The sequence below is a fragment of the Marmota monax genome, unplaced genomic scaffold (genome assembly GCF_021218885.2).
Source record: "Marmota monax isolate L192 unplaced genomic scaffold, Marmota_monax_Labrador192_F-V1.1 WCK01_AAM20220418_F8-fsc00068, whole genome shotgun sequence".
Taxonomy (NCBI): domain Eukaryota; kingdom Metazoa; phylum Chordata; class Mammalia; order Rodentia; family Sciuridae; genus Marmota; species Marmota monax.
The window spans coordinates 1,437,982-1,450,129 of record NW_026692352.1 but is presented as its reverse complement, the minus strand read 5'-3'; the positions used below and the strand labels follow the sequence as shown (position 1 = coordinate 1,450,129).

General features: G+C 32.9%; 1 protein-coding gene across 1 annotated transcript; it reads left to right on the top strand.

The window, feature by feature from the left end:
* Positions 1–4,154: 4,154 nt before the first annotated feature.
* LOC124091147 (olfactory receptor 52K2-like) lies at positions 4,155–7,439 on the top strand. Its single transcript, XM_046442118.1, has 2 exons — positions 4,155–4,164; positions 6,481–7,439. The coding sequence occupies exons 1-2, from the start codon at positions 4,155–4,157 to the stop codon at positions 7,437–7,439; spliced, it is 969 nt and encodes a 322-aa protein (XP_046298074.1).
* Positions 7,440–12,148: the final 4,709 nt, after the last annotated feature.

Below are 12,148 nucleotides of genomic sequence, written 5' to 3'. Positions count from 1 at the left end.
ATCAGAATTGACTGGGGGCTACAAATACCTTTTAGGGACTAGACAAATATGAAATATTGACTCCCTGAATACTGAGTCTAAATGGCATATTTGTATTTATATTAAATACATACTTAATAAACACATAAAAATATAGAGATATAAAATGATATAATCCAAAATATTACAATTAACAAAATTGGTGTCAAATTTTACACAGTAATGTTGACATACCTTTGAATTCTCATTAAAATCTCATTTTAAATTTTTTTAATAAAATTAAATAAATTTGTATGAAACTTATTCAGACAAAAAATGAAAAGATTAAGGTTAAGATCACAATACAAATCTTGGATAATGTTATAAAATTTGTGATTTAAATATTCAAACTTATGTGAATACAAAAATCATATGAATTATTTTAATACAATAGTCTCAAAAAAAATCCTTGGGAATCATCCTAATAAGAGAGGTGAAAGACCTCTACAATAAAACTACAGAATGCTAAAGAAATAAATCAAAGAAGACCTTAGAAGATGGAAAGATCTTGGATAGGCAGAATTTATTTTGTCAAAATGACCATACTACCAAAAATATTATACAGATTTAATGCAATTCCAATCAAAATTCCAAAGTTCTTCCTCATAGAAATAGAAAAAGCAATAATAAAATTCATCTGGAAAAATAAGAGACCTAAAAAAGCTAAAACTATCATTAACAAGAAGAGTGACGCAGATTATACCATTATACCAGACCTTAATCTATACTACAGAGTAGTAGTTACAAAAAAAAGCATGGTATTGGCATCAAAATAGACTTGTAGACCAATGGTACAGAATAGAGGACACAGAGACTAACCCATAGAATTACAGTTCACTTATACTAGACAAAAGTGCCAAAAAAATATATTAGAGAAAAGATAGCTTCTTCAAAATGGTGCTGGGAAAATTGGAAATCCATAAGCAACAAAATGAAATTAAACCCCTCTCTCTCACCATGCACAAAACTAAACTCAAAATGGATCAAGGACCTAGGAATTAAACCAGAGACCCTGCATCTAATAGATAAGAATAGTAATGCATTCTGCTGCCATGTATTTAAAAAATTAAAATCAATTAAATTAAAAAAAAAAGAAAAAGTAGGTCCAAATCTTTATCATGTGGGAATAGGCCCCAACTTCCTCAATAAGATTCCTATAGAAAAAGAATTAATATGAAGAATCAACGAATGGGATGGACTCAAACTAAAAAGCTTTTTCTCAGCAAAAGAAACAATCGATGAGGTGAATAGGGAGCTTACATTTTGGTAGCAAATCTTTACCCCTCACACATCAGATAGAGCACTAATCTCTAGGGTATATAAAGATCTCAAAAAGCTAAACAACAACAACAAAAAATAACCAAATCAATAAATGGGCCAAGGTCCTGAATAGACATTTCTCAGAAGAAGATACACAATCAATCTATAAATATATGAAAAAATGTTCAACATCTCTAGCAATAAGAGAAAACTAAATTAAAACCACTCTAAGATTTCATCTCACTCCAGTAAGCATGGCAGCTATTAAGAATATAAACAAAAATAAGTGTTGGCAAGGATGTGGAGGAAAAGGTACACTTATACATTGCTGGTGAGATTGCCAATTGTTGAAGACAATATGGAAAGCAGTATGGAGAATCCTTGGAAAACTGGGAATGAAACCACCATTTGACCCAGCTATCCCACTCTGCAGTCTATACTCAAAGGAATTAAAAACAGCCTACTACAGGGACACAGCCACATCAATGTTTATAGCAACACAATTCATAATAGCTAAACTGTGGAACCAACCTAGATGCCCTTCAGTAGAAGAATGGATAAAGAAAATATGGTATATATACACAATGGAATATTACTCAACAATAAAAGAGAATAAAATCATGGCATTTGCAGGTAAATGGATGGAGTTGTAGAATATAATGCTAGGTGAAGTTAGTCAATCGCATAAAACCAAATGCCGAATGTTTTCTCTGATATAAGGAGTCTGATTCATGTGTAGGGTTGGGAGGGGGAGCATGGGAGGATTAGATGAACTCTAGATAGGGCAAAGGGGTGGAAGGGGAAGAGAGGGTGCATGGATGTAAGAAAGACAGTGGAATGAGATGGACATTTTACACTAAGTTCATGTATGAAGACATGAATGGTGTGAACATATTTTATATACAACCAGAGATATGGAAAATTGTGCTCTCTATGTGTAACATGAATTGTAATGTATTTTGCTGTCATATATAACAAATTAGAATAAAAAATTTTTAAAAAATTTGAAAAGATCACAATACAACCCTTGGATAATGCTGTAAAATTGTGATTTAAATATTCAAAAGTATCTGAATACAAAGATGATATGAATTATTTTAATAAATTCGTTATATTTTTCCTATTAAAAATAAAAAGACATTTTAAACAAAACTTTGTGTCAGACTTTTCTTTTTTTATACCTATATGTAATATTTTTAAGAACTAACAATTCTGAGTCTATGCAATTCTGCTGACAGTAAGTTTTCAGAGAAAAATGGGGAAAACTCACTCTCTCTCCCTTCCTGGATTCACCAGTTATTAGATGTTTACTTGAAACATAAAAGCTGCATTCAGATCTCAGATCTGCAACTCTCAATGGGGTTTTCTCTGACACCTTGGGGAAGCCTTTCACCTCCTGGCCCATGGGAGCCTTAGGCACCTGGAAACTGTCCATGACTGAGCTCATTCAGAAAAAACTGCAAGTCCTGGGAGAACAGAAGATTTGCTCAAATCACGTGGGAGCTCTTTTGATCCACAAAGATCCCTAGTGAGGTAAGGCAGGGCACAGTGCTCTTCATTGCAGACTGAGCTAGTTGGACAATAGTCAGGTAGTTGGAAAGCAGCCAGCTCTGAAAAACAGATATATGTAAGATTTCTAGGAATAACAAATACCATTGGTTTGGGGATACATTGAACAGGCTGCCTGTATTATACAGTCAATGGTGTTTGTTATAGGTTGAGACTGGACTGCACCTTTTTTTAAGAATAAATTTGTACATGGATTTTCTAAATACTTGAGTATACTAGAGAAAGGCTGATGAGAGAAATGATGGGAAGGGGATGGATCAGAGAATATGCTGAGCAAACCTTAGAAATTCAGGCTTTTTCTTCAATATTTCATTCTGCTGAAAGCAGTGAACAATGCTTTATATCATTTTACATTTACAAAACCTTCTGGGGTACATATATTTGAGGGTTTAATGAAAGTAATAAAACTTCATAATTACTTTGATTTAAATGTCAGAGCCACTAATTGATAGTAGAACAGCTATGGGAAACCAATTGGATAATCTTAGCTACTTTTCTTATCTATGCCATAAGTAGGATTATCTCCTTGAAGACAAAATGGGGTACAGCCAACAGTACAAATAGCTTAGTATCTAATTGATGCTCAATGCATATTGGTTTATATTATTTTGTTTTCTTAAAGACATGGATAATGCATGCAGGATGGATATAAAAACATTATAGACAATTTGTATTATTAATCTCCAAAAACATTGGTAAGTTTCTTCTCCTCTATTCCCTACCAATTTCTTCAGGATGGAGTCAGCAAAAAATAAGTGCTAAATGAATTTTATATTGTTGGAGAGGATTCCAGATATATCTCAGATTTTAACATTAGCATCAGGAAACTATTAGTGCACACAGGGTTTGAGGATTTTTGCAGACTATACAATGTTTATACTAAAAGTTGTTGTGATCATAGAATGATTACCTTAAATTTATTCTAAAATTATTTTTTACAATAATAAAATATTTTAGTATGTTCTCTCTCTATTATTTATTAACTCATTGGAATGAAAAACAAGTGTATGGAAAAAACATCATTTGTATTCAGTAAGAATAAACAATATAAAAAGGAGATATACATGAAGAGATATAAAATACAATATGAGAAAAAATAAAAGGTAAGTATACCTACTACAGGGTTATCAAGGAGGGTTTCCATGATCATCCAAAGTATCTAGGAAAATAATCCAGAGGAATTTGAAATGTGAATAGAATCTTCATTTCTAGTAAATAATTATTATATGTTTTTAAGTTTGAAAGTACCAGGCGGAACAAAGACACAAGGTTACTGATACAATTAGTCAGAAAGTGACCAGTTTTCTATGGAGAGAAGTGGAGAAAAGTGTTTCAATATTTATTTAAATTTATTAATATTTTATAAAAGCATGAGAGGCCACATCTTATCCTAATGCTTTGGTTTGCATTTTTTTTTAATTTATACAATTTATTTCTGCATTACTTATTTTGTTATCTTAAACACCACGGGTAATCATGAAAACATGTTGACAATTAAGAAAAGCCTAATAATGGTAAAGGTAAATTATATGTTGTCTATAATCTTTTCTACCTATCACATATTTTAGACTTTTTCTATATTGGGTGTGTATTCATTTAGATTTCTTTTTGTGTCTAAAAAAATTCAGTTTAACTGTATTTATATTATCCTAAATATTCATTTTTTTATGTTTTATATGTATATTCTGAGAATGAATAATATCAAATTAATGTTTACTTTTATTTTGTTATCTTCCATATCAGTTCAGATAAATATGCCTTTTTATTTTCACTATACTTAGTGCACCATAACATAAAGGTAGCACAAATTTTTAACTTAACTACTACTTTTATGAAGGATGGTGGCTCTTAAACATTTTGAATGATTAAATTATGGTTTGATAAAAGTAAGAGCATTTTAATAACTAAGAGTTAAAATTCTTTGTCCCTTAAAAAAATAGTAAACAAACATGAGGGAAGAGATTTTGTTGCTGTTGTTATGAATGTTCCAAAAACATTGCCCTTTTCAATTATTCCTGTAATTCTTTGATGAAAAAACTAAAAGTAAAAGAATAAATTTACTCTGAAAAATACTATTTGATTACAATTATTGTATCATTACAAAATTCCAGTAATCTGATTTCCCTATATTCTTGTTCTCTCTAATATAGCCTGGATCAGAAATGACATCCCCAGACTTTCCAAAGCTCAGTGGACACTGTTTCCATGGGAGAAAGAGACTCTGAAGTTCAAACAGTGAGAGTAAGCCAAAACTGTGTTTGTGAAACTTTAAAAACAGTAGCTAAAATTATCAAATCATTGCAATTCAATACAGCCCAGTCTGCCGTACATATTCCAACAATGACTTCCTTGGACAATGACTTAAAAGAGTTATGTTTCATGATCATCAGTACTCCAAAACTATAATTATCTATAATAGTAATGAAAGAGTTTGTGGAACAGCACTGACCATACTTCTCGAAAATAAAAGTTAAAAATAAAAAGACTATCTACTAAGGGGCCTACATGATTTAAAAACAAAATGTAGTTCTAAAATTCATTTCTGAGAAATGGAATTAGTGCAATAAGCAAATTGCATTATGAGGCTGAAGTGTTGTCACGAAACGCAGAAGTGTGTGTAGGAGAGAAAATTGTGAACTGATGCTTAAGTGGATGCTTAAGTACATGCTTAAGCTTAGTAGGTGCATAGGTGCAGAGTGCACTTACCCAAGAGCAAGATTTTTAACCAACTACATAAATTAAGGAAGTGATAGAAACTTATGTCAAGAGTAACAGACAACTGTGGGGCCTGAGGAGAGTCATTAAAGTACAATGATTTGTTTATTTCCTGAAAAACTGTGTCACACTTCTCCTGTTATCATTCTGATGAGTCTCATGCAGTTGTGAGTAAACGTCCTGGTGATCATTCTATAAATGACACATCTGCTCAGTGTTGGTTGTCCTGTCTCAAAGCCACACACTGTTGCTTGGAATGTGTATAAACTATCATTTTACCCCCCGCCAAAAAAAAAAAAAAATTCTTTATTTGCAACTTTCCTCCTGTCTTAGTATTATAACTGCACTCTCTCTTACTCCTCCAAATGTAAGATTCTTAAACATTCTTTAATTCTCAATTGGTATGATGCAACATGATAATTTAATTCTCCTGGAACATGGTAAAATTTTTATATATGCATTTATCTCTGTTTTTTGGTACTTAAAGATTTTTCCACATTTAGCATCTGTATATCAGTGCTTGCAAATTCCAAATTCATATATCAGTGAAAATATCAACATTTATGTATTTGTAAAAATGGTTGAAGTTAATCTGGGAAAGGTTAAAAAGATTCCCATGATTTGGTACATGTCAATAAGAACGAGTGGTCCTTCCATCCTCATCCTCAGTGTAGACGGCACCTTCAGGCACTCTTTTCATCCTTTCCTGCTACTTTCTTCTCAAGGCAGATTGACTGTAATTGAACCTGACTCTACAGGTGATAGAACAATTTCTATCAATATTCACAGGTATGGTAATTACTCCATGACCCACATTGCTTTACAATTTGCTTTCTTTGACAGTCTGTAAAATTTATAAATTATTGAAAAATATATAAATTGTTATTTTTTCAGTTTAGAGGAAACATCCATGAGAAGAACTGGAATATCTGACCCTTGGGATGTCAGCATACAATAAAACCAATATCCATCCATCAACCTTCGTTCTCATTGGCATCCCTGGGTTGGAGGCTGCTCACATCTGGATCTCCATTCCTTTTTGTTTGGTTTACCTTTTGGATCTACTGGGAAACACTTCACTTCTGTTTATCATCAAGACAGATCCCAGCCTCCATGAGCCAATGTACCTCTTCCTCTGCATGTTGGCTGCTGCTGACCTTGTTGTGTGCACTACAGTTGTCCCCAAACTTCTCAGCCTCTTTTGGTTCGATGATGGAGAGATTCCCTTTGAAGCCTGTCTCACTCAAATGTTTCTGATTCACTCTTGCTCCACCATGGAGTCTGGCTTCCTCCTGGCCATGGCTTTTGACCGCTATGTAGCCATTTGTAATCCACTAAGACACTCAGCTATTCTGACACACAGAGTAATAGGAGGAATAGGTCTAGCTATTGTCCTCCGGGGTACAACACTTCTCAGTCTTCATCCCTTCCTGCTTCGTTGGCTTCCCTACTGTAGAACCAACATAATTTCCCACACCTACTGTGAGTTCATGGCCCTCATCAAGATTGCCTGTGCTGAGACACGAATCCGCAGAGCCTACAGCCTCATTGTTGCCTTCCTTACTGGAGGAGTGGACTTCATACTGATCATTTGTTCTTATGTGCTCATCCTCCACACTGTCTTCCGCCTCCCATCCAAGGATGCCAGACTCAAGACCCTGGGAACCTGTGTCTCCCATGTGTGTATCATCTTGGTGTTCTATACCCCAGCCTTCTTCTCTTTTCTCACCCACAGATTTGGGCACCAAGTAGCTCCTCATGTCCACATATTTGTGGCTAACATCTATCTTCTCATCCCACCCATGGTGAACCCCATTATTTATGGAGTAAGGACTAAGAGAATACGAGACAGATTTCTTAAATTGTTCAGTTTTTGAAAGCCTCTCTATTGAAGAATTTTAATTTTGATTAATATCTGAATAAAACACTCTGTTAGCTGGGCATGGTGGTGCCCGCCTATAATCCCAGTGACAGGAGGATTGTGAGCTCAAAGTCATGATCAGTAAAATAAGAACTAAGCAGCTCAGTGAGACCTTGTATCTAAATAAAATACAAAATAGGGCTGGGGATGTGGCTCAGTGGTCCAGTGTCCCTGAGTTCAATTCCTGGTATCCAAAAACAAACAAAAACAAAAACAAAAAAAGAAACGCTGTGATAATTATCTGTCTTAGAATGTGTGGTTATTCCTTAAGCTGCTCTTTTCATGTTCAGATGAGTATGAATTTTCTGTGGGAAATGATTTATCCAAAGACAATGTGTTTTGTTACAGATGTGTCAATTATGGAAGCATACCAGTAATGTTCTCCAACTAAATTGTGGCCTTACTCTAAAATGAGAATTGCATCATTCTCCTCAATAATAATTATTTTAATATAATGACTATGGTTGACCTGCAGTGTTTATAATATTATCAATTAACATTAATAGCTATGTACTGTAATTATAGAAACCATTGTCTGAACATATTTAGGGATCAAGTTTTTAGAAAAAAAAAACAGGAGTCTGCAAGAATATATCATTGTCTTTTTCTCAGTGTTTTTAAATTTTAATTTAATTTTGTTTTATTTTTTGAAGATATGGTCTCATTATGTTGCCTAGCCTTGTCTGCAATCCTCCCCAGTAATTGACACTGCTGGTGTATATCACCATTCTTAGCTCCTGAACCATTCTGACAACCCTCTTAGTACTTCCTAGGATGTTATGTTTAGATTTCTGCTTATTTTATGTTATTCTTCCCTAACTATTTTGAGAGATCTTACTTAATCATCATTTTTTTCTATATTTGAAGACCAATTGAATTTGACCTATTTATGTTTCATATGTCCAGGAAAATATGTTAATTTCTTCAATCATAATAAAATTCTGGTGTCTCTCTCTCTGAAATTTTAAATTTTGAGATGACCATATTTATTTTTCTGTAATGTAAATTATTTAATAGGAGCATATATGAAATGATATTTGACTGCTTGAATTATATGACTCTGAATATTTTATATTCTCATGGTTTTCCTGAATATCTAAACTTTTTGAAATCTATTCAGCATTCTGGGTAGTAATATATCAAAAATTACTAAAACAAGGAAAATATTTTTATATGTTGTCTGCTATTCTTTTTAGGATTTTTGCAGGTCATTTTTACTTTAAGTTCCTCTTCAGCTAATGTGCATAAAAGTTGTGGCAAACATTGTGCTGAGACAAGTGTATTCCAAGTACAACTCTTTATTAAACTGCTCTTTTCTCAAAAACAAAACTAAACAAGAAAAAAATGTGTGGGAAATAATCAGAAACAAGAGAGATAGAGATAGGAAGGATTAGATCTAAATCAACATCACACAGGACAGTAGGTCATTGTTAGACCTTTGTGACATACAGCCATATTTACACACTTCTTTTTCTTCACCTTTTAACTAACATCTTTCTTCAGTATGTAATTTGACATTCAACATACACTGTTACTAAATAAAGATTACCTTCTCTCTTATCAGTTCCTCTAAATATTTCATTATTTTACCCTCCTTCTTGAACCATGCTTTTGTAGGTACCCAATTTGTTTTTCCAGTTATAATATTCAGTTAATCTTTTCAAGTCACTACCCTACTCCTCTTTAAATGTTATTACTGTAAAACATCTATTGGCCAAATTGTCATTAATTAATAGATAATTATTCTTTCTCACTGATTTCTATTAAGTCTTGTGCATTTCTTTGTGTTCTGTTGTTTCACATGGATAAATCTCACAGGTATTATGTTAAGTGATGAAACTCAGACACATAAAAACTACATGCTATATGAATGTGTTCAAATGGAACTAAAGAAAAGACAAAACTGCAGTGGGAATAGTGTCCTGTCACTCACGCTTTAAGGTTCTCCATGCAATTTTTATAAGCAGACTAAAGTAAATACTGTCATTACAACAACATACATAAACCTAAAGGATATTATGTTAATTAATCAAGGCACAAAAATACTATACTGCTTGCTCTCATATAACAAATCTGGAGAAGCATAGCTCATAGAAACAGGAAAATAGGGTGACAAGAGACTAGAAACCTAGGACCAAATGTACATGATTAAATAAATGCAATATTTAAGTGAGAGGAATGAGCTGGAGAAATCCTGTGTACACCATGAGGAGGATCATTAGCAACAATATATTGATACTAGAATATAGTTAAGGGAACTGATCAGAAGTGTTTCAACTTCCAAAAGTAATAAGTACAATGCAATTTACGTATTAAATAGCTTGAATTAGCTATTCTAAAATGTATACACAGGTCAATACATCATGTTGTACACTGTAACTATGCACAATTTTTCTTTGAAATTAAAAGTATGAACAATTCTGCCCATAGACATATACCTATTTGTATATTTACAATTTCAAAGTCAATTATCATTGCTCATAGTAGTTATGCTCTATAAAATCACTTGAATTCTTAATTAGCAAATATATGGAACTATTCATTACAGTGTTCGGTTCATATGAGCTTTGGATCATAGTATTTTCTCAAGTGATCAAAGTATAACTTTATATTAGGGGTATGTTTTAGAAGAATATCTAATTTAGTATATAATTCTTAGAAACAAATCACACAATCTGATTTAGTACCAGGCACTCAAGGGAGCACTTGTATTATATAAGTACTAATGCTAACATTCTGGTATGACCCACCAATCTTCTCAGTATTGAAAACTTGCTCTTCCACATAAGTATTTGCCTGTGAAAAACTTAGCAGTCATTTTAAAATATCCTTCTGCTGTATTCCTATAGGCAGAAGCTGCCTCTGTTAGAATGTTGTCATTTTTTATGCCTTATGATCTCTTCAAACCTGCAATCACATGCATCAGCCAAAAAGAATTAGCCACATTACAACCCTGGTTAACTTGAATGTAAATGACTTTGTCTTCCGACCTCACAACAAAGCTGTATTCTACACCGATTTTTAGTGGTTGATATCTCAAGAATACGCAAATGTGCCATATTCTTCATCCACTAGGAATGCAAATTTCAGCAAATTTAGTTTAAATAAAAGACTTTTATTAGTGATCCAATAATTGGGCATCATCCTGTCTCAAAACAGAAGGAGCTCTGTTGGGCAGAACTGAACTGTTGCGTTTGTAGAGCAGATTGAGCAGGAACAAGAACACGGAATAAGACAAAGAACTGAGTTGGTTAAGATCATTTTACTTTCCTTGTAAGGGTCCAAAGAATGGGACTTCTTTATGCTGATGGGCCAGGTCAACTGGACCCTTTCTTATTGGTTGCTATGAATGTCCCATTTACGGGAGAAACTGACCTGCTTAGAGTCTATTAGCATTTCATTTAATTATATTACACTTACCACAAGTGATGCCTTGCTATTTTGTTCTGCTGGGTCTCAGTCCAAAATAATGACCGCCAGAAAATTTTATGTAACATACCTTTCCCACAACTCTATCACACATGATAGATGTTGCTTTAATATGTCCCAGATAGGCCTCATATACAAGTATGTGAACTCTTTTTTTCTGGGTTAACAATTTGGATTAATAATTATTTGAATTAATAATCTAAAGAACTGTAACCCATTTCAGGATGAAAAATTATCTAACAAAGTTATTTTCTCCATAAGGCACATGAGAAATTTCTGGCACCTACGAACAACACATAGAACTTCAGCACTATACTTATAGGCTACTTTAAAGACTGGAATTCATAAAAAAAAATAGAAAAAAGAGAGAGAATGTATGATTATGACAGCATAAAGGACATTCATTTACATTATGAGCTGAATCTAGATCTCAGATTTTTGGTCAACCTCAGCTTGGACAATCCATGTCAGAAATTGAAAGTCTGACAGATATTTGCATGTTGAAAATGACTTTGGCCATCAAAGTTTACTTCGGGTTTCAAGTGCATTTTAGGGACTAGACAAATTTTCAATTCTCAGACTCAATAATATAGATGTAATTTATATTAAATACATGCTTAAGATGTACATGAAGAATAAAAAGATATATTGATAAAATGACAAAATCTCAAGTTTTACAATTAACAAAATTGGGGTCAAATTTTCCATATTAATGTTTAGATAAAATTTAATTCTCATAATTTTGCTTATTTAACATAATCAAATTATTTTATATGAGATTTATTCTGATTGTTTATGAAATCAATATGGTTAATATTACAACACACAAATTGGAGTATAATATAAATTTTTGAAATCTAATGTGATATAAATATTCAAAATTACATAAACAGAAAGCTATGAAATAAAATTATCCCTGATAGCCAGATTGTATTGCCTATGTTAGTATATTTTAATACCTTCTTATTAAAAATAAAAAGACATTTTAAACAAAACTTTGAGTCAGAATTTTCTTATTTTATACTTAAATATCAAAATCAACAATGCTGATTTTCTGCTATCCTGCTGAGATGCTGAGATAAAGGCTTACTAGACAGATGGTGAAGACTCCCTCCCTCCCACTTCTTAGATTATCCATTCACTAGATGTTGACTTGAAACATATAGAGGCTGCATTCTGAACTCAAATCTGCAACTCCCAATGGCTTCTTTCCATGACACAGTGGGGAAGCCATCC